Genomic DNA, 27,500 nt, shown 5'->3' on the forward strand with positions numbered 1-27,500 from the left:
CGATCCCACTGTCTCTGTGGTGGTAGACAGACGCTTAGTCTGCTGCACTACCCGGCCGCCCCAGATTAATACATTTTAATGCTTTAAATAATTTAAATTAATCTCCAAAGTTAAAGCTTTAATTGACAGCCCTAGTTTTAACCCTTTCACTACCACACTACAGAAGGCTAACCTTTCACTGCGACAATACAGAAGGCTAACCCTTTCAACTGCCACATGACAAAGGGTTAACGTAAGGTTATGTATATAACCAAGTTCTATGAATTATGGTGACGCTCAGCATCATTCTGCACGCACTTCACTTCGTGCACGAGCACTGAATAAAAATTCCACAATGTACCTTTACATCCCAACATTCGTCTGGCCACACCCCTATCCGCTTACCTTCATAAGCAGGTGTGTGGTCACCTACTCGTCTCCTTCCCAAACTTTCACCAAAAGGCGAGATCAAGGGCCGCAGCGGCGTCCTGATGCTGAGCGTCACCATAATTCATAGAACTTGGTTATATACATAACCTTACGTTCTATTTCATTATGGCTTCCGCTCAGCATCATTCTGCACAAGAGGAGCTGAGCGGGAGCCAAAGCTCGACAAATGTACCCCGCTGAGGCCCCCCACAACCATCAGACCGGGGAGGACCGAGCCCCCCGACCCTCCCTAATGGAGGATACCCTCCCTATTGGAGGCTTACGGGAAGGAGACGGATCCGACCGTGCGAAGAGGAACTCAAGCAACTCAACGCACAGGGTGAGCAGACCGTGGCTTGACCCCACGACTACGCACACGCACAACCCGCATGCCACCAGGGAACGAACGGAAGGAACAACCCTCGTTACTGCCCCCAAAATCACGGGGTCAAGAGCAAACCCAACCCCGTGGCAAGGCCGTAGCAGCGGAGCTCGAAGGAAGACCCAGACCCACTGAAGGGACTGGATCCCCTGGAAAAAGGGGGGCCCGGAGAGGTCAATGACGCCAGGCATCAAGACCCCACCAGGCGGTCACTTAGTGACAACGCCCCCCACATCGCCAGCGTATTCGGATAGAGCCCCTCCAAGAGCGGGCCCTTACCCCCCAATAGTACACTGCCTGGCACACTGACCCTGCAGAACAGGCAGTCAGCATGGCCGTAAAGCACTCAAAAAAGTTTAACCAACGGAAGCAGGCAGCGCACCGGGGAAACCAGGCAGCAGGCTGTAGACCTGAGCCTGGAGCACTGCGGACGAGACAGGCGCCAAAGGAGTCAACTGAAAACAGCCCCCCCCGGCGGAAGGGGCGTATGCTGGCGTTGTTGAGCACCATGACAAAGCCTCCATTTAAAAAACCCCACCCAGAGGGGTGGAGGCAGAGAAGGCTGACACGATTGGCAGACGTCATGAACGTGCAGGGGCACACTCAACCGGGTAACCCGGGAGTTGACTCTGCTCCAACACACCAGGGAATCAACCACCCTCTCGGTACACAGACGGTGGTTGTTCCTATAACCCCTCAAGAAAAAACTCCAAAACACACCTGCGGGTATACACCAGCTATACCGCAGTACAAGTGTTTCAGTTTCCAAAAAAGGGTTATCCCAGGCCTACGGTATCAACGAAACATTACTTCGGACCGGGCCCGGCGGCTCGGGAAGCACACAGGGTTACCAGAGGAGGTCCAAAAGACCACCCCAACAGCCCCCTCTTCGCCACGCGTGAGAGAGGAGCGAAAAGAATGGAGAACCAGCCCTAAGCTCACTGCACTTGGTATTCCCAGGCGGTCTCCCATCCAAGTACTAACCAGGACCGAACCTGCTTAGCTTCCGATCGGACGAGATCGAGCGTGTTCAGGTTGGTATGGCCGTAAGCCATTACGATAGAGCAGAGTACAACATGTACTCAACAAAGGGTCTCCATAATGCCTAACCCTGTGACACCCGGGCCGACCCGGCATTTTTCCCCCCGAAAAAAGCACAAATCCCTCAGGGTACCAGAACAGCAGATCCACATCCCCGGCGGACAACGGGTTAACTGACCTGGACCAGCGTGACCAGAACCAGTCCCGTGCCCTAACCACGCCGACATGCCCACTCCAGAAGAGGGGGTAGGTATGCGTGTCGATCTAAAACATGAAAAGAGGGCGCCACCCAGACGGTCCCATTTGTACCGTGCTCAGTGGCCCACCCCAAGGGCGTGAGACCCCTCTACCTATGTTCTGATCTATTCCGTTAACATCCCCCAGATATGAACGAGAATTCATCGAGACAACCTAGTAACCTGGCGCTCGGAAGAGACAAAACTCCATCCCAGTTGCCCTATAAAAACGCTGTTTTAACAAGCAACCAAGGCGCACTTAGCCCCTGCGTGATTCTTTAACAGAAACACACCGAGCCAGTACTATGTACGCGTCGAGACCCAAACACATCAATGGATAGTCTAGCAAGTCGTCTGGGAGAACGACACGGAGCCACCGTGCTTTATGTTCCTTCCTCTTTTTATTTAAAAAAGAAAGAAACACAGACTGACATGAATCCCACGTGATGCAGCTGAGGGTAAATTCTTTTTACATTACACGCGAGCTGTACAGATTGAAAAGAATATATTGCAACATTGAGCTATGTAACACTTGGGTTAGGGCTCTCCGAGGAGGAGGCACTGAACCAATACACACTCAATAATCGAATTGAATCGAAGACACACACAATAGAGCAGAACTCCTTTTTTGAAGTTCTACTCACCTTGACAATCTGAGGAGGAGGCTCTGAACTCTGAGGAGGCTCCCTCACTGGGAAGGAGAGTCCGAACTCACAGAAGGCACTTCTCTCTGAGGAGGAGCTTCGTGAGGAGGAAACAGATCCATAACATGGACCTGAACAACCCACGGAAGTCTTACCACTAGAGACGCGCTCAGTGACGTACTCTATGGCGGGGGAATTTCCGCGGTGCACACGCCCAATCTTCCAGGGCGTGGGACCAGGAAACTCCCCCCCCCCCCCTTACCCTGTAACGTGCCGAACAGCAACGTGACAGGAACCTTGAAGGACAGGTGGTTTTAACCCCTGACCAACAGAAAAAGGGGAGGAAAGGATTACCAGTTCACCCCTTTACGACCCCTCACCCATGATACGATGTAATGACAAATAGAGCATGACACAGTCATAGCCTGCTACATGAAGCATCTAACAGCCTCACATAGCTCATGCGCTAACCTGCTACCTGAGTTTTACTAAGGAAAAAACACAGAACAGAGAGGGCCCCTTTAAGAGCCCCGGTCCAGACTTACACATGTGCTTCTGTGGGCCAAACCTAACCCAGTTGTAGATCACAAGACACACACAACCCTTCATCACAACAAAAAATGGCAAAAGTACACTCTTGCTACAGAGGAACACCGTTTTTCATAACGAGAGAAGACAGAAGTCCTCGATTATGTATTGGCCACAGGCCTTGCTAAGCACATATGATAAGTGACCAACAACCTTTTCTCTAGGAATAAATTGTTTCTCAAGCAGAAAGCACAACCCCAGCAATTAAGCTGAGGGTTACATCGTATCCCCACAAACACAGTGACACAATATATTGTAACCAAACATGTCTGAGAGGAGGGGGGGAAGCCCCAGGGAACCGGGGGGTCACCCCTTTTATCTTACCCTTGATACGACCAAGGCGAACAGGCACCTCTGTTAATGTGTGAACATACTGTTCATTGTCATCACAGGCTGAGAAAAAGATTCATTCCTCAATCACATGTCACTAAGCATAGCTTTACAGGTTTAAATAACCCTCTTAGTTGTGAGTTCACCCACGGTACAAGTACAACGTTACATGAACACACATGTTCTCATCACAACCAAACCAGTTCATTTTTACACACGTAAAAAACAACGCAGATTCACTACAGAGAGAAGCTATACCAGTGACAAGACAATTCACACACAACACGCGTCGTATCCTCAATGTATTGCAGCAACACATGTTTTGGAAACATCGTTATTACAAAACATTTAGAAGGGAAGAAAAGAAGAAGTGTTTAAAGTCCGGTCGGGACTCCTACCTTCACCCAGAACGCAGGCCGAAAGAACCACAACACTGGTTAACGGGACACCGAGTTGAACCCAGCACCTCCTGCGCCGGTGACGAGGGTATGTCCGCAACGCCACCCAGCCGCCGTTCTCCATGTTGACGAAGTCCTCGCTGGCACTGGCAACCGGGTGTAGGGTCGACTAACATCCTCTGTCAAAGATGACGTCGTAGTCAGAGTGTTTTAAGGCATGTTATAGTCACAGTATCGTTTCAACAGTGTAGCATTAAGCTAACAGCCATCCGACTGATAGCAACAAGCTAACGTTTACTAGCCTGGTAAACACAGTGAGCTAGCGCCGCAGCTAACAGCTGACTGGCTAACACAGTAGGCCACAAACTAGCACGCCAGCTAAGCAGCTATCACCTGAACTGTACACAACGACATAACAAGCCACACTTCAGACAGGCCGCTGTCCAAGTCCCTCCCCATCCTAAGAGGGAAGAGAAAAAGAATGTCAAACACACTTTTCAACGGTGATTTACCAGACATACAGCGGAGCCAGCACAATTCCCATTTCGGGCTTCAGCCGACTTTGAGCATGGAACTCCCGATAAAGAAGATCCTATGCCCACATTTCCTCGTTAGGGTGTACTTTCACTTTTATGTGAAAGATGGGGCCTGCACGGGACAGAGAAGCATCCGCTCGTCCAGAGAATCCTGGGTTCACCAGGTCCTGGTCGCGGCCCACTAGATTGACCATCATGGGCGTCAGACCAAGATCCTCCGACCGCCGTTTAAGAAGCCGAGCAGAGGACCCCAGTCTGGAGTCGGCGTTTCGTAAAATTGTCAGCTAACCCCCACAGCATCAACAACAACCAGAGCTCGCAAGCAAAACAGTACTTACCCCACCCTGGAAGCAACCGCTTTCTCACAACAGTCGGTGCTTCCCACAGTCCAGCTGTATGGCCGGAGGGCCAAACCCATCCAGCCGCAGCAAGGAGGACTGTAGTTGGGGAGCATGTCAGCGGCGTGAGCTCCTAATACGAAAAAGCCGTTGAAGGTCAGAATGATCATCATCTTCCAGACACTCCAGTGACGAAGACAATATCGCCGTATTTTCTCGAAAATAGTGAGAGAGAAAATAAAGATATGATGTCAACGTATCTTTCCGTTCTTTTGTTTTCCAACTTTCTTCTACTAACAACCTCGTCAAGTGGGGATCTACCGAAGGCACTTCCTTGTGGTGAAAGTGAAGAAGGAGGCGAGTAGGTGACCACACACCTGCTTATGAAGGTAAGCGGATAGGGGTGTGGCCAGACGAATGTTGGGATGTAAAGGTACATTGTGGAATTTTTATTCAGTGCTCGTGCACGAAGTGAAGTGCGTGCAGAATGATGCTGAGCAGAAGCCATAATGAAATAGAACCCTTTCACTACCACACTACAGACAGTTAGTGAAAGGGTTAACCTTCTGTAGTGTGGTAGTGAAAGGGTTAAGGTCTGAACACACACCTGTTGTAACTGCCATCGTTAATGTAGTCTATATGACTAAGAGACAGTTCTATATCATACTGGCTGCCGCTCAGCGTCATCTGCACTAACCTCACTTCGTGCACATGCACTGAATAAAAATCCACAATGTACCTTTACATACCAACATTCATCTGGCCACACCCCTATCCGCTACCTTCATAAGCAGGTGTGTGGTCACCTACTCGCCTCCTTCTTCACTTTCACCACAAGGAAGTGCCTGTTGTATACATCACTTGACGAGGTTGTTTTAGCTGAAGAAAGTTGAGTTACGTGTTTAAATTTTTTCTTTCTCTAATAACTTTAAAAAGAAAAAAGCTAAGTCATAATGTTTACCTCGGAGGGTCGCGCTAGCAACATTACCCTTCACCAGCGGTTCTCCATTGCCTCCTCTGTCGTGCGTCTTGGAGCGGGGTTGAGGCCTCTTTCGTGGTCGGCAGCCGCGCCCGGTAGGCGTCCGATAGGTAGTTTGCCTCTCCAAGGAGCTGGTGCACCAGCGCCGTCTCCTGTGCGATGGCCTGGTTCCGGCTCTGGTTCCTTTGCCGCCGGAGAGTCGTCCGCTGTTGGGCGGCCGGCTCCTCTGGTGGCGGAGGATTTGAGACGCAAACTTTTTGCGTCGGCTCGCTCCCGTCATAAGATGGTGGCTTGTAGACGCGAACGGCCTGGTTTTGGTGAGTTGCTGGAGCCGGATGAGGATGCGTCTGATTCTCCATGGCCAATGGAAACAGAGGACTACATGGTAGAAGCGGACGGGTTCTTGTTTGACGCCCCGGTGGAGACATGTCCGCCGCCCATCCAGGTAACACTGGAGGGGGGTGATAGGTCTCCTTGGGATTCCTCGTACACGGATGTTGGGTTAGAACCTCCGACTCGGCGGCGGGATGCCCTGCTATCAGCCACATCAGAATGTGGCTCTGTAACCAGTAGTCTGCTGCATGTGAGGGACGCGAGCTCGGTGGGGGAAAGTATGCAGGGGGAACTGCATGCTTTGTTCCCCGAGCTCATGGCGGCGGCGGCAGTCGCAAACGGCGTGCCGCTGCCGCAGCCACTGCCTGTTCCTGTTCCTGATGATCTCATAGGTCTATCTATGGCAACGCCGTCCTGTGAGAGAGATGGGCATTGTCTGTCCATTTTTCCCCTCGATGGAGGCCTACGTCCGTCAGGGACAGGTGGTCTCCCACATCATGGGCCTCACCCCCGCCTACGTGCGAATCACGAGGGTGGTGGGTTTGGTAGACGGCATGAAGGAGGGGGTGCCTCGGCTTGATAGGCCGATGGCAGCTCTCCTTTGTCCTGAGGTGGTGTGGGAGCCGTTACGGAAGCCGGTTCCCCAAGGGAAATCGGCGAGGCGGTTGGCTTACTGGAGTGACCAGTCATTTATCTCCGCGACTCAATCTCTGGCTGCCACTTCTAACATCGCGCAGCTGGCGAGATTCATGCCCGGGATACTGACGGGCGGTACGGAGCTGACCGATTTGCAACATGATCAGCTCGCCCAGTTGGCAGGAGCCATCCTGCATCTGATCCAGCCGCAGGCCATCGCCGCTGGGAAAGTACGCGCCCTGGCCACTCTAGTCCAGCGCCACCTTTGGCTGGAGCAGGCGCGTGTGTCAGAAAGGAAGAGGACTCCACTTCTGACGGCACCCCTCTCCGATGCTGGACTTTTCGGGTCGGCACTGCAGTTGATGACCTCAACCTGCAGGGAGATGCAGGAGGAGCGTTCCGTGCTCCAGCCTCATTTCCCCCCACCCGATGTCGCCGGTGGAGTCAGACGGAAGGCTCGTGGTCGGGGTTCCGCCGCCGTAGCCGCCGCTGCTACCACCGCCACTGCTGGACCTTCGGCAAAGAAGGCCAGGAGGAAAGAGGGCGCCTTCGCCACTGCAGCCGGCCCATCTACGCTCGGAGGTGACGGTAGGGATCGTCGTGACCAGCCTCCTATCCTTTACCGTCCCTCCGGGGCTCCCCGGGGTGGCAAGTCCCGAGCGGCTCGTGGCAGGCGTCGCTGAAAGTAACTTTTTTCCCTCTGTGGTCCCCCCTGTTCCCTTCCCGGCCCAAACATATGATTTTGTTAAGAGAAATAAAAAGTCCCTCCTGGGAGGGACTGTATTTTTTGTTACAAACTGTGTGTTTATTCACTAACATATGATGGGGATACGATGTGTGAACCTTTCGCTAGTGTGGGTTTGATAGAAGGGCTAGACTTTAAGTCTTGTTGGTCGCTACATTTCATGTTAGAGCTTAAGCAAGGCCTGCAGCTTACACTCGGTTGAAAAAGGTTTTTTCTGCCTCGACCTGAAGGTTAGGTCTTCACATAAAGGTAGAGGTTAGTTGTGTGCTCTGTTGCTTAAACAGTGATATTGAGCCGCAACACTGTTGTGTTGGTCTGCAGTAATGCTTGTGTGTGTAAAGGTACCGCGGTTCAGGCCACTCTCTCTCTCTATCAGATTTTCTGTGTCTTGCAACATAAACACGGGTGTCGGGTTCACACATACATAACTTTGGCCTTGTTATAAACCCTGTTCACAGACTTGTCTGTGGCTAGCGCGCATTGAATTAGCTTTGCGCTGTTCATTAGCATACTGGCTACTTAAGGTATCATATGGCTATTTGTTGTTGTCGTATTCAAGGGTTGGGCTTGCGAGGGGGTACCGGATAAACCCCTCCTTCCCTCTTCTGCTTGGTCGGGTTTTTTTTGGACTCTCTTTTCATTCGGTCCGGCCAAGCTGTTAGGCAGCTTGGCATGGGGGGGGGGGGGGGAGGGTTTCCCTGACTCCGCACCTATCACGGGCGGTTGAGTCATGGGTTTCCCCCCGTCATAGAAAACGTCACTAGGCATGTTTCTATTGGACGACGGCTTCCGTGAGTTTTTTCAGACCCGTATGTAGGGTCTGTCATTGTCAAGTTGTCGGGGCAGAGTGTAGGAAATTACTGTTCTGCTACGCTCGATATACGCGTAACTTGAGTCTGTTGGTCACATGGCTCAATGTTACCGTGACTTTTCAATCTGTGGCTCACGTGGGAAGTCTCTCTGAGGATTCCCGTCTCCTCTCTGTGGTGAGGGTGGCGGGATGTAAGAATGTAAAAAAATGTTACCCTCGCCGCGTCACGTGGGATTCATGTCAGTCGGTGTTTCTTTCTTTTTTTTTTTTTCTTTTTTTTTTGATCTCTTTCCCCCTCCATTTTCCTCCGATTTTCTCGCATTCCAATGTTAGTCGTTATGCCAATTCCCAATCCCCTTCCTGGTCGCTGCGCACTTACCCCCCACAGTCGGTCTGGGAGAGTGGAGGCTATCACGTGCTTCCTCCGACACACGTCCAGCCAATCAACCGCTTCTTTTCACCTGGCAGCGCGGATTCTCATTGAGAGGGCGTAGCGTGTGGAAGGATCTCACTATCCCACTCAAGTCCTATCCGCGCTTAGCAGGCGCCCCGACCGAACTGTAGGAGTCGCTGTTTACAACGACCCGGACCCACCCCGCCAGCTTCTCCCACCCTCTAATACTGCCAATTGTATTATTGTGAACGGCCAGCCAAGCTGGTGACAACCCCGGAGCTGTGAGCTGGATTCGAACAGGCGAATCTAGCCGCTCCGGGGTTTGGTGACGAACGCAATCTCCGTTACGCCACCTGACCGCCCCTGGTGTTTCTTTCTTTTTAATAATAATAAAAATAATAATAAAGAATATGAAGCACGACAACTCCTTGTCGTTCTCCCAGGCGACTTGAAGGACCAATGTCTGGTGTCTGGTTAGACTATCCATTGATGTGTTTGGGTCTCGACGCGTACATAGTGCTGGCTCGGGGTGTTTCTGATAAGAATCACACATGAGGCTTGGTTGCTCGTTATTAAAACAGCGTTTTTATAGGGCAACTGGGATGGAGGTTTTCTCCTCCGAGTGCCTGTTACTAGGTCTCGACGGATTCTCGTTCATATCTGGGGGATGTTAACGGAATAGATCAAAACATAGGTAGATGGGTCTCACGCCCTTGGGGTGGGCCACTGAGCGCGGTACGAATGGGACCGTCTGGGTGGCGCCCTCTTTTCATGTTTTAGATCGACACGCGTACCTACCCCCTCTCTTGGAGTGGGGATGTCGGCGTGGTTAGGGCACGGGACTGGTTCTGGTCACGCTGGTCCAGGTCAGTTAATCCGTTGTCCGCCGGGGACGCAGATCTGCTGTTCTGGTACCCTGAGGGACTTGTGCTTTTTTCGGGGGGAAAAATGCCAGGTCGGCCCGGGTGTCACAGGGTTGGGCGTTATGGAGACCCTTTGTTGGGTACATGTTGTACCCTGCGCTATCATGAAGGGGCTGGTTCTCCATTCTCTTCACTCTTCTCTCACGCATGGCGAAGAGGGGGCTGTTGGGGTGGTCTTATGGACCTCCTCTGGTAGCCCTGTGTGCTTCCCGAGCCACCGGGCCCGGTCCGAAGTTGTGTTTCGTCGACCCGTAGGCCTGGAATAACCCTTTTTTGAAAACTGAAACACTTGTACTGCGGTGTAGCCAGTGTATACCCGCAGGTGTGTTTTGGAGTTTTTTCTTGAGGGGTTATAGGAACAACCACCGCATGTGGTACCAAGAGGGTGGTTGATTCCCTGGTGTGTTGGAGCAGAGTCAACTCCCGGATTACCCGGTTGAGTGTGCCCCTGCACGTTCATGACGCCTGCCAATCGTGTCAGCTTTCTCTGCCTCGGCCCCTCTGGGTCGGGGTTTTTTGGTGGAGGCTTTGTCATGGTGTGCAACAATGCCAGCATACGCCCCTTCCGCCAGGGTGCTGTTTTCAGTTGACCCCTTTGGCGCCTGTCTCGTCCGCAGTGCTCCAGGCTCGGGTCAAACGCCTGCTGCCTGGTTTAAGGGATCGACCCCCTCTGGGGTCGTCTCCCCGGTGCGCTGCCTGCTTCCGCTGTAGTGTAGCCTTTTGAGTGCTTCAAGTTACGACCATGCTGACTGCCTGAGTTTGCCAGGGTCAGTGTGCCAGGCGGCGTACTAGTGGGGGGAAGGGCCCGCTCTTGGAGGGGCCCTGTCCGAATACGCTGGCGATGTGGGGGGCAGTGTCACTAAGTGACCGCCTGGTGAGGTCTTGATGCTGTGGCGTCATTGACCTCACCGGGCCCCCTTTTTCCGGGGGATCCAGTCCCTTCAGTGGGTCTGGGTCTTCCTTCGCGCTCTGCTGCTACGGCCTTGCCACGGGGTTGAGTTTGCTCTCGACCACGTGATTTTGGGGGCGATAACGAGGTTTGTTCCTTCCGTTCGTTCCCTGGTGGCATGCGGGTTGTGCGTGTGCGTAGTCGTGGGGTCAAGCCACGGTCTGCTCACCCTGTGCGTTGAGTTGCTCGAGTTTCTCTTCGCACGGTCGGATCCGTCTCCCTCCCATCCTCCAATAGGGGGGGTATCCTCCATTAGGGAGGGTCGGGGGGGCTCGGTCCTCCCCGGTTCTGTTGGTTGTGGGGGGCCTCAGTGGGGTACATTTGTCGAGCTTCAGGCTCCCACTCAGCTCCTGTAGTGCAGATGACGCTGAGCGGCAGCCAGTATGATATAGAACGTAAGGTTATGAATATAACCAAGTTCTATGAATACTGGTGACGCTCAGCGTCGGGACGCCACTGCGGCCTTTGATCTCGCCTTGTGGTGAAAGATTGGGAAGGAGGCAAGTAGGTGACCACACACCTGCTTATGAAGGTAGCGGATAGGGGTGTGGCCAGACGAATGTTGGTATGTAAAGGTACATTGTGGATTTTTATTCAGTGCATGTGCACGAAGTGAGGTTAGTGCAGATGACGCTGAGCGTCACCAGTATTCATAGAACTTGGTTATATTCATAACCTTACAATCACTGTGGTAGTCCAGGGAAATCTGTCAACACTAAAGATGGCGGCAACAACTAAACGGCTTGCTACAAAACAAACATATTCAGAGAAAATAATTTTATGGTGAGAAATGTTTTGTATTGAGGTGAAATGTGAGTTTTAAAGATATTTAAATTTAATAACAATCTCTGCCAAAAGACTGTGAATATGTGCCAGGCTGGGTGGTTGTCGTGGTAACTAAGGACCCTGTGGCATAAACCAACCAGGGACGTGCACAGGACTTTAGAGGGGCAGGTGCTCAAAGGCTGAAAAGGGCACTACACTTCTGTGTATATATTAACGAGCGCGCATAGCGCGCGAGCACGATTTTAAGGGCCCTTTTCGGGCGGGGGCCCCCTTTTTATGCTTTTTGGGGGGTTTTGGTGATCAAATATTGAATATTGAACTATAATAATCAGTGCAGGAGCTCACTTATCCTTGAAAGACACTTTTATCACTGACTTAAAAGGCCCATACATCTCCATAAATGTTCAGGGGGGAGGGAATAAGTGCATACCCTACAGACCCCAAGAAGTGCTGTATATTCTGTATTGTTTAATATAAATGCATTTTTTATTCCAATCCCGATTTGTATTTGAGATTCCCAAATCCCATCGGACTTGACTTCTTCGTGTCCCTCAATGAGTGTAATACCAGCATTCAACAGCGGTTTCTATCATCATCATCATCACCACCCACGCTATGCATAAAATATATAGGTCCGCGGAGAGGCACGGTGAGGAGGCTGTGCAAACTGCAATGGAATATGGGGCATCTCTCTCTCTTTACCTAATATTTAGATTCTATCCTGACATTTTTCAGTTGGAAGGGCAGTCTATATGCGTAATGGTAAAAAAAAAAAAAAAAAAAAAAAAATTTTTTTTTCAAAAAAGGCACTTTTTTGATGAGGCTCAAAAAGGCAGGTGCTCAGGCACCCCTTGGCCTCTATGTGTGCACGTGCCTGAAACCAACGGTTGGTGCTCAAGTAGAAGCTCTAAAATAAATGTTTCAATCATAACATTGTCCTCTTTGACCAAATCAACCATTCTGTGTCAAATGAGAGAACTACAGATGTATATTATACATTACAATAAATATGGTTGCAATAAACACTAAATATATTAAATATACTAATATACTAAATACACTAAATATATACTATGAGTAAGTAAATGCAGTATACACAGGTGCAGTATACATGCAGTATACATAAGACCACACCTAACCGGTGTGATATATATATGTTGTTGTGAAGGATCAGATTAAACCGAATATATATATTTATTTATGGATATATATTTAATAGTATTTGTATATCGTTTGATATCCCTTGTATATTCCTTGTACATATACACTGAATATCTCTTTATTCTACTACAGCCCATAATAGTTCATTCTCTTATTGGACAAAAGGACCAGGCGCCAGGGACAAGCCCCTGGCGTTCAAGTTCAAAGGTACCGACGAGACCTGCCTTTACTAGCCTCAGCTCCGCGCAGGAATACGGCTACCGAAAGCAGAGCGGCACTACTTGTCCACTGTGCATATAAATATGGCGCAAGAAATGTAGAATTCCTCTTAGTCCTTTACCCTTCTACCCAACTAAGTAACAAGACGTGAAGCCTCACCCCACGATACCGCGTGCGGTGTAGTGCGGCCTGTTTGGCCTTAGAATAGCAGTGAGACCTCGTGCGAATTAATAGCTGAATTGCCAGAGTTTGGCACCGTATTTCTATTAAGTAATAATAGTCTATTATGTATGGTGCATCGTTCGGTTAGAGTTCTAAAGTGAGCAGCACCCCCATCGTTTCCTCGCGTTATCTAGAGTCTTAACCAGGTTGGGCAGACCACGCATGGTGCTTTCATCCGAGGAGTTCTGGGCGAGGACGAGTGGACCTGCACATTGGATTACCTACCCCGACGACTGCTGAGCCCTATACGGCATGGAATATCTATTTGCTTTGGTGCTTTGATTTGTGGAGCGGATAATCGCCAACACCGGTGAGTGTTGGATTTACCCCGAGAGGAGCCAAGGTGAGACGGCGCTCAGACCAGACTGAGGTCGCCTCGCTTCTTCTTCGTTGTGGACCGACAGCGACAGCTACAGCTATCGTCTAAAAGAGAGCCCAAGTGTATTCATCTGCGGATCAAGGTTCTACGGGCACTGTGTTCTGTACCTGGACTCTCCCTAGAAATCGTTGACCAGACGGGATACAGCCGACGGCTCTCCTACCCCCCCTACTGGCTTACAACCGGCGGGACCCCTTCAGTATATTATCCAGCTATAATCATTAAGTGACCATCGCTATAATCCCCTAGGAGCCAGGTTGTATACTTGCTTCCTGTGTAACCAGAGATTGGACATTCAGTGTTGATTTGCATACGAGTACTCATTTGCCTTACAAGAGCATTCAATTCAAATCATAAATGTAATAAGTAACTATTATATGTACCCTTTGCTATATATTAAATATTTGACTTATACCTTTGTGTGGACCTGATTTCATATGTGGGAAAGTGTTCATCATACTTAGATATCGTGTACTGTATGGCCAGTAATTAAAGTACATAAAGCGGTAGTGGTTTAATGATACCATACTTATCAATACAGTCAGGGAATTGTACCCCTCAGTTACAATTGGTCCTTCGAGCCGGAGGGTAATTAGTGTAATATTAATATAGTGGTATTAATATTGAAATGGCCTATGATGAACACTCCACGAAACGGTCCTCCTAAAGTAGAACGCCCGCAACGTAGACGACAGCCACCTCAGTACTTAGAGGATTACGCCGTCAGTAAACTACCTAGCCTTCTACAAACAGTAAACGCAGTAAAAGTAGAAAGTAAAATTATGTCCGACCCTATCAACCAGGATACCCCGACCACAGAGGCCCTAGTGGGTTCTAATGTAACTGACCAAGCTCACGGTGGGGACCAGGAGGGAACTGACACGACTTTACCCCCCGCCAATACCGAAGAAGTAGTCCCCCCAGAGCTCCGGGAGGAAGACAACCCTCCAGAGGTGGAACTCTGCACGGAACAAGATGAGGAGAGCGCCGAGGAGATAGAGCTCCAGGACTCCCCAACGAGTACAGCCAGGAGCGGCTCACCTCTACAAGCGTCTTCCCCCAGCGAGGCGGAGAGGATGCTGTCACAGGCGTTCCTCGTCAGCCTGACAGCCTCTACCGAACGCGATCGACTCCAGGGTGAACGCGATCGACTTCAGGGTGAACGCGATCGACTCCAAACACAGCAACGGAGCGAAGAAGAGCACATACGCCTGGAGATGAGACGCCTTCAGACGGAAGAGAATATGGCAAGAGACCGGTCCGACACCCAGCGCGCCGCTGACGGTGCCCAAAGAGAAGCAGAGCGCAACATCGCTCTCATCCAGCGCGAAGCCGAGCGCGACAGACTACAGGGCGAGCGCGACAGACTACAAGCCGAGCGCGACAGACTACAAGCGCAGCTAATGGAGCAGCTGATCACCAGGGCAACACCCCCTCCCTCCACAAGGGGTTCCAGAGCCTCGTCAAGACACACGTCAAGGGCACCCTCCCCTAACCGATTAGGCGACCTTGAACTCGACCACCAGAGAGAGTCTACACCCCCCTCCGAACTCCTTCCCCGACCGGTCCAAGTGAGACCCAGCTACAAGGAAGGAACAGCGGACACCGCGGAGAGGCTAAATAGACGACTACAGGATCTAGGTGACCTAGCAGAAGAAGAAGAGGGAGAAGAGGAGAGTCAAGCCCGACAGCAGCACATTACTCCACAGGACCAGGAGGTCCAGTACAGCCCAGGCTATACCCCCGCGGCTCTGCGCTACAGACCCCCGACTCGACTCACGGGTGAGCATGACGCACGACATTTACATTTACATTTACATTTAGTCATTTAGCTGACGCTTTTATCCAAAGCGACTTACAAGTTCTGTACGACAAGCCATCAGGAAGGGCACAACTCTATCAGCTGAGCAACAATGTTCATCAAAGTGTTGAGTGCTACAGTGTAGGTTAGTTTATTAGGACAAGTGCATGACAGTACGGTTAGTTAGGGTTAGATTTTTTTTATTGTTTTTTTTTTTTTTTTCACGACCAGTCCCGAGGAATAGCACCTGGACCAGCGGGCCATGGTACCCCGCCAGTACCAGCCCACCGAGAGGCGTAAGAAGAGACTCGCCCAGGAGGCCTCTCTTCCAACGCTCACCGATGTGCCAGCCATCCATGGCGTCATACATTGGCACACCGACGTTTCCAGACTTCACCCATGAGAATCGAGCACAGTACACGGAGCTCCGGATGTGCTTAGAGACAATGATGGTGGATGTCGCTGATGAACGCCACAAGTATGCAATATTATTGAAGCACCTGAAAGTGCCCCGAGCGCACAACATAGCGCTGGCCTATGCCACCTCTACGACCCCATACACCGCGGCTCTAGCAGCGCTGGACCAGAGATATGGACGTATATGGGATTACGTAATACAGGAGATAAGGCATATTGACCGCCTACCCCCAGCAACAGACAATCGCTCACTAGACGACCTGTCTATAAAAGTACAATCCCTGGTAGGGATGCTGGGGGCGCAACGAGAAAAGGGTATGCACGAACTATACGCAAACTCGAACGTCGAGAGGATTTTAGAGAAGCTGCCGCCCGCCCGACAGGAGCGCTTCAGGCGGCAAAGAGACCACCGTGATCCTAACGGTCCCGAGCCATCCCTCCTAGATTTAGCCGACTTCCTGGCGAGAGAAGTCAGCAGCCTACGGCTGGATACGTTTGTGCGGAGCACACCCAGCTCCAGAGAGGGACCTAGGAGAGTAAACGATGGCCGAAGATCGGTGACTGTCATGCACCAATCAGAATCAGTACCGAGCAGCAAGAACCACAGTACCCCCTCGACGAAAGAGAAGTGGAAGATGGTGTGCCCGTACTGCGAGAAGGAACACTGGTTGTCACAATGTGACCAGTTCAAGAAGATGACCGCTGAAGAAGTAAGTCACTGGATAAAGTCCAACAGGCGCTGTTACCGATGTGCGCGCAGTCACATGGCAGCCGAGTGCCGCCTAAAAAAGAGGTGTAGTCGGTGTGACGGAGCCCATCTGGATGTCCTACACGACAGTAACAAAAGAAAGCCTGCACCATCCAACAGCACAAAGGCAAGTGTTATGTACATTGACCCCGCTAGCAGCAGCGGCGCCCAGGTGCTCTTAAAGGTGGTCCGTGTAACACTGAGTTACCAAGACAAGATCATGGACACTTACGCCGTCCTTGATGACGGGTCAGAGAAGACCCTTCTCCTCGCGTCCGCTGCGGCCCAGCTGGGGCTACGGGGGAGCGAGAACCACATGACTATTCGGACAATAAGACGAGATCTAAAGACGATAAAGGGCGAGAATGTCTCCTTCACTATCGCAGCAAGCGGGCAGCCAGAGAGACGGTACAGGATTACTAATGCTTTCACCAGCCAAGAAATAGGACTATCGCAGTACACCTACCCCATCGCCAAGCTGATGGAGAAATATGTGCACCTGCGTCAACTTCCTATCCCGCTCATAGACGGCGCCACCCCGACCCTGCTGATAGGCTCCGACCATGCAGACCTCATAGTCCCGATAGACCGGGTCCATACAGGACCCAGAGGTTGTCCTGCAGCAGTCGAGACCCGCCTAGGATGGACGTTACAAGGCCCCCTCGCCAAGTCTCTTAACCGAACAGCAGCCACTAGCTGCCTCCACTCCAGAGCGACAGAAGGAGACACCACACTCCTGCAGCATGTCGAGAGGCTATGGACACTAGAGACAATGCCCTTTAAGAACGAAAAGAAAGACATTCGTTCTAAGGAAGATATCTACGCTATAGCCCTCCTCAAGCACGGGACAAAGAGAGTCAACGTCAACGGAGTGATGAGATATGCAACTCCACTCCTGAGGCGAGAGGGAATGCCCACCTTTCGTGCTACAAAAGAGGCGACGGAGCGGTATCTATTGAACACAGAGCGGCGCCTAGCCAAAGACCCCGCTCAAGAAGCTGTGTACCGCGCTGAGATTACCAAATTAATCACAGCGGGACACATAAAGAAAACTGACTGGCGACGTCGTGCGCTGCTCCGCGCCTCCCTGATCAAAGACGGCTTTGATCTCCGGCAGCGGGCCAGCAGCGACCCCCCAGTATTACCCGTCGCAGAGGACCCAGCAGCAGATGAAGAGGTCCAACAAAGTGTGACAAATAGTTTCTACGTGGACAACTGTTTACAAAGCGTCTCGACGCCAGAAGAAGCCGAGGCTCTCCTACTCAAGCTCCGCGCCTCCCTGATCAAAGGCGGCTTTGATCTCAGGCAGTGGGCCAGCAGCGACCCGCAAGTACTGCGCCGCCTCTCCCCCGAGGACAAGGCCGCGAGCAGCGATACTTGGATGGCGACCATCCCAGGAGAAGCCCAAGAAATGACACTAGGACTAGTCTGGCGCTTCAAAACAGACTCGCTCCATTATAGACACAAACCCCTGATCAAGGAGCAGGGAAGGTCGACGGCAATACCGACCACCAGACGGAGTGTATACAGGACACTCGCCAGACAATATGACCCGTTGGGATGTATTCTACCTTACACCACCAGGGCAAAGATGATTGTAAGAGCGCTATGGGACAAAGACCAGGGCTGGGACGATCCCATACCCGAACACCTTGCATCCACATGGAGAGAGTGGGAGACGGAACTCCGCTCACTCCCCGGTGTTAATATACGCCGCAGCTACTTCCCACCCACAGTGAGGCCAGAGACATGCAAGATCGACCTGCACGTATTCAGCGACGCCTCCGAAGTAGCCTACGGTTCGGTGGCTTACTTGCGTCCCCAAGAGGAGGGAGGAGAAATACATACTGCTTTCATCCTGGCTCGCTCAAGAATAGCCCCACGCAAGCAACAATCTATCCCGCGCCTAGAGCTCTGCGCAGCCCTAGCAGGAGCGCAGCTCGCCACGTTAATCCAACGTGAACTCACCATTCCGGTGCAAAGAACAATCTTGTGGTCAGACTCCACGACCGTACTCACATGGATCCGGTCTGATTCGTGCAGATACAAGGTCTTCGTGGGAGTCAGAGTCACAGAGATTCAAGAGTTAACAGAAGTAACCAGCTGGCGGTATGTGGACACCAAACACAACCCAGCTGACGTCATCACCCGGGGAATGTCCCTGGATGACCTCACCCATCCCAACCTCTACAGCAGGGGTGGCCAACCAGTCAGAGACTAAGAGCCACAAAAAAATTACTGTGGTACCACAAAGAGCCACACCATATACCAGCGTTTCTCAACTTTTTTTTCAGTCACGGCACCCTTCATGTGTTTATAGGTCTCACCCTCTGGCCTCTGAAGTTGCTAATGTCTTTTTTATTTGGGCCTCACAGGGTTAAAAGTACCCTGTGAGACCCACGGTTGCAAAATTACAAAATCACTTTTAGCCATTTAAAAAAATAATGTTTATTTAAAAAATGTTAAAGGGGAACTATTTTACTATTTCTTTCACTATTTGGGCACTTTTACACAATTCCTGTGAGTCTATGGAACACCTAGGTTTTTTTCAAAAAAAATGCATTGTTTTGTATTTCTAATCAAGTACTAAAAACCGCATTTTTCTACATCAAGATCTTAAGCCGTTTTGAGGCTGGGCTCCAACCACTGTGTGGCCTGGTGCCAACTGCCACATCAACTGCCACATTATTATGCAGCTGAGAAATCTCTGACATCACAGATATGCACATTTTCAGATGACTCAGTTCAGTGAGGGTGAATATTGTGAGAGGAGAATTGGAAGAATTCGCCAATATGAGAATTAGAGACATATATCCTATTAATATAAGTCCACATAGCTAAGAAACAATGGTAAACACTGAAAAAAGCCATTTATAAGATAGTTCCCCTTTAAGCACATGTATAGTCAATTGGTCCTGTTGTTCAGCCTCACAATGCTATTTGAGAGCGACGCCCATAATCTCATCAGAGTGGGTGGTCGTCTGCGGAGAGCCCCAGACCTACCGGATGACGTTAAGTACCCGATAGTCTTGAACAGCCGACACAAGGTCACAGAGCTGATCATAAAGAAATACGACGAGGATGTGCACCACGCAGGGGCAGAGAGAGTCTTCGCGGAGATCAGAAGTCGTTATTGGATACTGCAAGGGAGAGAAGCAGTGCGGCGCTTCCAGCGAACCTGTCTAGACTGCCGTAAGTGGCGCGCGCAGCCCAGTATACCCCGGATGGCTGACCTACCTCCCTGTCGCCTCCGACTCGGCGACAAGCCCTTCCACTCCACCGGTATGGACTGTTTTGGCCCGCTGTATATAAAGAGAGGAAGAGGAATCGAGAAGCGGTGGGGTATTGTATTCAAATGCATGACCACCAGAGCGATACATATCGAACTCCTTCCAACCATGAGCACAGACTCATTCCTTATGGCCTTCCGAAGATTCACATCACGGAAAGGAAAACCGTCTACATTGTTGTCTGATCACGGGACAAACTTCAAAGGCGGAGAAAGAGAGCTGAGAGAGAACTTCCAAGCTATGGGCCCAGAACTTAAGACCCACCTCGCTCCATCCCAGATTGACTTCCAGTTTAATCCCCCGAACGCACCTCACTTCGGTGGAACCTGGGAACGAGAAGTACGTTCCATAAAGACAGCCCTGTACGCCGTGCTTGGGGCCCAGACTGTGGCGGAAGAAGTCCTAATGACAGTCCTCACGGAGATCGAGGGAGTATTGAACTCAAAGCCCCTCGGTTACGTCTCAAGTGATGTAGCAGATGTCGACCCAGTCACCCCCAACACCCTCTTGATGGGGCGGCTGGACCCCGCGCTACCACAGACAATGTACAGGCCTGAAGAAGCGAACGGCCGAAGAATGTGGAGGTACAGTCAAGTACTGGCTGATACGTTTTGGAACAGCTTCCTACTCCACTACCTACCGTCTCTACAGACCCGCCAGAAGTGGGTGAAAGAGAGAGACAATTTGACAGAAGGAACAGTCGTCATGATCATCGACCAGTCACTACCCAGAGCTATGTGGCCGGCTGGCCGCGTAAGCAAAGTGATCACCGGTGCCGATGGAAAGGTCCGAGCAGCCGAAGTGCTCGTCCAAGGACGGACTTACACCCGACCCGTGGCGAGGCTAATAGAACTGCCAAGGCTCCCTGATACTATTGATGACGACCATGACCCTATGACTTTGTGAGTTGACTGACCCTTACAGCGGACATTGAGTAGTGGACAGTGCGGTTAATCTGTCTCTGCTCAGCTAATTAGGTGGGACTAATTAGGGGGCGGCTGTTGTGAAGGATCAGATTAAACCGAATATATATATTTATTTATGGATATATATTTAATAGTATTTGTATATCGTTTGATATCCCTTGTATATTCCTTGTACATATACACTGAATATCCCTTTATTCTACTACAGCCCATAATAGTTCATTCTCTTATTGGACAAAAGGACCAGGCGCCAGGGACAAGCCCCTGGCGTTCAAGTTCAAAGGTACCGACGAGACATGCCTTTACTAGCCTCAGCTCCGCGCAGGAATACGGCTACCGAAAGCAGAGCGGCACTACTTGTCCACTGTGCATATAAATATGGCGCAAGAAATGTAGAATTCCTCTTAGTCCTTTACCCTTCTACCCAACTAAGTAACAAGACGTGAAGCCTCACCCCACGATACCGCGTGCGGTGTAGTACGGCCTGTTTGGCCTTAGAATAGCAGTGAGACCTCGTGCGAATTAATAGCTGAATTGCCAGAGTTTGGCACCGTATTTCTATTAAGTAATAATAGTCTATTATGTATGGTGCATCGTTCGGTTAGAGTTCTAAAGTGAGCAGCACCCCCATCGTTTCCTCGCGTTATCTAGAGTCTTAACCAGGTTGGGCAGACCACGCGTGGTGCTTTCATCCGAGGAGTTCTGGGCGAGGACGAGTGGACCTGCACATTGGATTACCTACCCTGACGACTGCTGAGCCCTATACGGCATGGAATATCTATTTGCTTTGGTGCTTTGATTTGTGGAGCGGATAATCGCCAACACCGGTGAGTGTTGGATTTACCCCGAGAGGAGCCAAGGTGAGACGGCGCTCAGACCAGACTGAGGTCGCCTCGCTTCTTCTTCGTTGTGGACCGACAGCGACAGCTACAGCTATCGTCTACAAGAGAGCCCAAGTGTATTCATCTGCGGATCAAGGTTCTACGGGCACTGTGTTCTGTACCTGGACTCTCCCTAGAAATCGTTGACCAGACGGGATACAGCCGACGGCTCTCCTACCCCCCCTACTGGCTTACAACCGGCGGGACCCCTTCAGTATATTATCCAGCTATAATCATTAAGTGACCATCGCTATAATCCCCTAGGAGCCAGGTTGTATACTTGCTTCCTGTGTAACCAGAGATTGGACATTCAGTGTTGATTTGCATACGAGTACTCATTTGCCTTACAAGAGCATTCAATTCAAATCATAAATGTAATAAGTAACTATTATATGTACCCTTTGCTATATATTAAATATTTGACTTATACCTTTGTGTGGACCTGATTTCATATGTGGGAAAGTGTTCATCATACTTAGATATCGTGTACTGTATGGCCAGTAATTAAAGTACATAAAGCGGTAGTGGTTTAATGATACCATACTTATCAATACAGTCAGGGAATTGTACCCCTCAGTTACATATGTCATACGTTATACGTTGTAAACCAACTTCTGTAAACAGACTGGATGTGTGTCTCGTTTCAGTGATCAGCGTTGTCTACAAACAACTGTTGTTTGTATCAACCTGACTGTTGAGCTACATGTACGTAGTGGAAAGGTCTCTATGTCTTGATTGTTAGTATTTCTGTGGACATACAGTAGATTGTTTCAAAGTGACAACAACAACGTTCCAAAAAGACCTACGTTTATTTCATGTTGCAATGTTTGTTAATGCAATAACTGACATCTATATATATATTACCTTTATTTAGTCAGATAAAACATTAAGAACAGGTTTCTTATTTACAATGTCGATCTGGTCCAAGAGGCCCCAACAGGAATAAAAAAGAATTCAAAAAAAGATTATATATTAATAATAAAATAAAAATACAGTTAACGGCAACATACAGGTCCCTGACATTGAATAGGATATAAAAAAAAAAAAAAAAAGGAAAACGATCCAAAAACATATATATACATTTTTGGCCCTTAACCGTTGGCACCCAATAACGTATATATACGTTGTTGGCCCCGAAAGTATCATACACATAAACAAATAAACATATATAAATAAACCATTGGAAACATGTGTGACCTACCAGATAGGCAGCCTCTCTCATGAACTGTTTGGCAGGTTGTCTCCAGACGGCAGGGACGGTGATCACCCATCTGATATCCTCTCCTTCTAACACAGATGAAGATTGATCCTTCACCTCCTAACAGACAACAACATAACAATACTCGTATTATCAACACAGTGATGAAGACTGACATTTACTATCAACACAGTGATGAAGACTGTGGCTTTTAGTATCAACACAGTGATGAAGGCTGACATTTACTATCAACACAGTGATGAAAACTGTGGCTTTTAGTATCAACACAGTGATGAAGACTGGGGCTTTTATTATCAACGCGGTGATGAAGACTGACATTTAGTATCAACACATTGATGAAGACTGTAGTCCTTCACTTCCTAATAGATAACAACATAAAATACTTTTATTATCAACACAGTGATGAAGACTGTGGCTTTTAGTATCAACACTGATGAAGACTGTGACCTTTAGTATCAACACTGATGAAGACTGTGACCTTTAGTATCAACACTGATGAAGACTGTGACCTTTAGTATCAACACTGATGAAGACTGTGACCTTTAGTATCAACACTGATGAAGACTGTGACCTTTAGTATAAACACATTGATGAAGACTGTGACCTTTAGTATCAACACTGATGAAGACTGTGACCTTTAGTATAAACACTGATGAAGACTGTGACCTTTAGTATCAACACTGATGAAGACTGTGACCTTTAGTATCAACACTGATGAAGACTGTGACCTTTAGTATCAACACTGATGAAGACTGTGACCTTTAGTATAAACACTGATGAAGACTGTGACCTTTAGTATCAACACTGATGAAGACTGTGACCTTTAGTATCAACACTGATGAAGACTGTGACCTTTAGTATCAACACTGATGAAGACTGTGACCTTTAGTATCAACACTGATGAAGACTGTGACCTTTAGTATCAACACTGATGAAGACTGTGACCTTTAGTATAAACACAGTGATGAAGACTATGGCTTTTACTGTAGTATCAACACACAAGTAGTGATGGAACAATGCTGCTGAAATGCCCCTACTTCCCAAACAAACAATAAACAACCACCTCTGCTACAAAACACTAAGGGTGCTTTCACACATAGCTCGTTTGGAGCTGATGTTTCGAAACCTGGAGCGTTTCCCCCCCAAGATCGGTTCGTTTTGGGCATATGTGAACACCGCAATCACACTCGGGTGCGGAACAAAACAAGCGGACCGAGACCGCCTAGAGAGGGTGGTTTAGAAACGTTTTGGTCCGCTGTTAACACAGCCGTGTGAACGCAAACCGAACCAAGGGGCAAGTACAACATTGTATCATATTAGTCCCTGGATCAGAACAAAGCAAACGAACTACAGGTGTGAAAGTATAGACATAATGATATTTGTAATGCGAATTCTCCCTTTAAAAGATTGTGATGTCATACCTTGAGGGCATGTTCCCTGAAGAAGCGCAGGGCGTGGGCAAACACCTCAATGGCCCTGAGTCTCCGACCGCTCACCGACTCCAGCTCCGTCTCCATGCTGAGGTCCTGCAGCAAACAAAGACACAACTAGGATCTTTCTACTGTTCTATCTATCTATCTATCTATCTATCTATCTATCTATCTATCTATCTATCTATCTATCTATCTATCTATCTATCTATCTATCTATCTATCTATCTATCTATCTATCTATCTATCTATCTATCTATCTATCTATCTATCTATCTATCTATCTGTCTGTCTGTCTGTCTGTCTGTCTGTCTGTCTGTCTGTCTGTCTGTCTGTCTGTCTGTCTGTCTGTCTGTCTGTCTGTCTGTCTGTCTGTCTGTCTGTCTGTCTGTCTGTCTGTCTGTCTGTCTGTCTGTCTGTCTGTCTGTCTGTCTGTCTGTCTGTCTATCAATCAATCAATCAATCAATCAATCAATCAATTAATCAATCAATCAATCAATCAATCAAGCAAGCAAGCAAGCAATCAATCAATCAATCAATCAATCAATCAATCAATCAATCAATCAGGTCTTACACTAGTGCTGTGGATCTTCATCTTGAACTTGTCAAAGTAGAGCCAGTGCCGGGCCTCCTCTGGGTCCAGGTCATGGTAACTGTCACGGGCCGCAAACCCAAAACTGTGGAACCGCAGCTCAGGAGTCAACAACAGACATGTGGGGCTTTTCTGATTGGCCACACCAGGGTCCCCGCCCTCCCAGCGCCTGCAGGGAATGAAGGACAGTGCTATCAATCAAAAGGCAAAAAAAGGAAGCAGTAGAATAGAAGAGAAGAGAAGAGAAGAGAAGAGAAGAGAAGAGAAGAGAAGAGAAGAGAAGAGAAGAGAAGAGAAGAGAAGAGAAGAGAAGAGAAGAGAAGAGAAGAGAAGAGAAGAGAGAACATTTATTCAGCCTCACATTGCTCATAATATTAAAAATAGATACATTTGAAATGAGGGGAACACCACACACACACACACACACACACACACACACACACACACACACACACACACACACACACACACACACACACACACACACACACACACACACACACACACACACACACACGTGCGCATCATACTTCATCATGTGTATGGCTTCAGGGTCCTGTGAGAAGCTGAAGGCATAGCCACTGGAGGTTGTTCCAAAATCTATCGCCACGACAACCGCGAATGGGCAGGCCATCTTGGGTCTGAGCTCCACCTTCTAGGAGAGAGAGATAAGGTGAGGATAAGGTGGAATAGTTCACATTAAGGTTGTGTGTGTGTGTGTGTGACGTTGTGTGTGTGTGTGTGTGTGTGTGTGTGTGTGTGTGTGTGTGTGTGTGTGTGTGTGTGTGTGTGTGTGTGTGTGTGTGTGTGTGTGTGTGTGTGTGTGTGTGTGTGTGTGTGTGTGTGTGTGTGTGTGTGTGTGTGTGTGTGTGTGTGTATGTGTGTGTGTCCATGCATACATAACCATGAATAATCCATGTTGATGAACTGGATCACTGTGTCCATCTGTCTCTCTTCTCTGTATCTTTATCTGTGTCCATCTCTCTCTCTCTTATGTTAAGGTCTAGGTTCCTCAGCAGCACATCATGAGGTGACAGATGTATACGATAAATAATTAGCAATGTGAACTAACATTTAGGAGACAAAGAGATCCTTGCACACTATCCTCTTCCCTTGCAGTTAAAACGTCTATACTGGGAACAGTTCAGAAACGTTGTCCTGCGAGTGAATGAATAAATTAATGAATTATTTTATTTTGAATGTTTACAAATACAAATAAATAAACATAAACAAATAATTTTTCGATTTTTCTTTTTACAAATAAACAAACGAAAAGGATAGGTTTGAGTGAAGAGGACAGAATAGCTGTTGGAAGCTTTTTGTTGTGTGATTATCAAATGGAACATTTACATTGTATAATGTATACCACTGTATATCAAAGATATTTTGAATGTTCCCCGTTCTGTCCTTTTGATAAATAGAAAGCTTGTCATTTGGCAGCCTTGGAAAACCAAACGTTATGTTATGTAATTATGTAGGAATCCTTGAATGATTAAAAAATTACTATAGCTTCTATGAATATACAAGGTAGAATTAGCTGAATGCCCTTGGAACCAGTAGTTGAACCAGTGTTTTCCAGGAATGTTTCTTGGGATGTGGGGGTGGAAAGGCTTCTGAAACAACATTGTGAAACATGTTCTCTTATCATCTCCTCTCCTCTGCACCTCTTCTCTCTCCACCTTTCTCCTCTCCTCTCCTCTCCTCTCCACCTCTCTCCTCTCCTCTTCTTTCCTCTCCACTCCTCTCCTATTCTCTCCTTTCCTCTCCTCTTCACCTTTCTCCTCTACTCCTTTCTCCTCTCCTCTTCTCTCCTTTCCTCTCCTCTTCACATTTCTCCTCTCCTCTCCTCTCCTCCTTCCTCCTTTCCTCTCCACTCCTCTCCTCTCCACCTCTCTCCTCTCCACTTATCTCCTCTCCTCTCCTCTTCACCTCTCTCCTCTCCACTTATCTCCTCTCCACTTATCTCCTCTCTTCTTCTTTCATCCTCTCTCCTCTCCTCCCCACCTCTCTCCTCTCATCTCCTCTTCTCTCCTTTCCTCTGCTGTCCTCTCCTCTCCTATCCACCCATCTCAGAGTCCTCTCATCTCCACCTCTCTCCTCTCCTATATCTCTGTCCACTTCTCTTATTTCCTCACCTATATCTCTGTCCACTTTTCTCCTCTCCTATATATATGTCTACTTCTCTCCCCTCCTCTCCTATATCTCTGTCCACTTCTCTGGCTATCCTCTCCCCCCCTTTGCTCCACCTCTCATCCCCCTCTCATCTTCTCTCCTCTCCTCCATCTTTGTCCACTTCACTCCTTTCCTCTCCTCCCCTCCTCTCCTCTCCTATATCTCTGTCCACATCTCTCCTCTCCTCCCTTTTCCTCCATCGTTGTCAACCTCTCCTCCCCTCTCTCATTTCCTCTCCTTCACCTCTATTCTCTCCTCTCCACTCCTCTCAAACAAAGTGACCGTGAAATACAAAAAAAACATCCTTTTCCTAAAACCCTGTGTTCTGACCTTCAGACCTTCCCCCGTACTTTTCTTTAAATAACCGTCACTAACTTGTCCTTTAATGTTCAGATCGCTGTTCAGTGCTCACACACTAAACTATAGGTAAAGGAAAACTGATTCCTTTAAATTCTGCAACCATGTGAGATAATCAGCATGTTTAGCTACACCACAGTCTGTGGTCCAGGACTACATTCATACTTTGAAGTGAACTCTAAACCGGTGTGTAGGTGTGATTAAAAAACAGTAATAACTCAGAGAGCTG

The 27,500-nt window shown here is 48.8% G+C and overlaps 1 protein-coding gene across 1 annotated transcript in view; it reads right to left on the reverse strand.

Moving 5' to 3' along the window:
• hspa12b (heat shock protein 12B) overlaps nt 1-27,500 on the reverse strand; it is a gene marked incomplete at its 5' end in the record, with an annotated part of 110,798 nt that overhangs the window by 77,605 nt on the left and 5,693 nt on the right. Inside the window, 4 exons of the mRNA XM_084315978.1 lie at nt 22,703-22,819; nt 24,142-24,246; nt 24,725-24,911; nt 25,273-25,397. Coding sequence (XP_084172104.1) covers nt 22,703-22,819; nt 24,142-24,246; nt 24,725-24,911; nt 25,273-25,397 — 534 coding nt within the window. The remainder of the gene's footprint in view (nt 1-22,702; nt 22,820-24,141; nt 24,247-24,724; nt 24,912-25,272; nt 25,398-27,500) is intronic.

The sequence above is a fragment of the Notolepis coatsorum genome (genome assembly GCF_963971535.1).
Source record: "Notolepis coatsorum genome assembly, chromosome: 1".
Taxonomy (NCBI): domain Eukaryota; kingdom Metazoa; phylum Chordata; class Actinopteri; order Aulopiformes; family Paralepididae; genus Notolepis; species Notolepis coatsorum.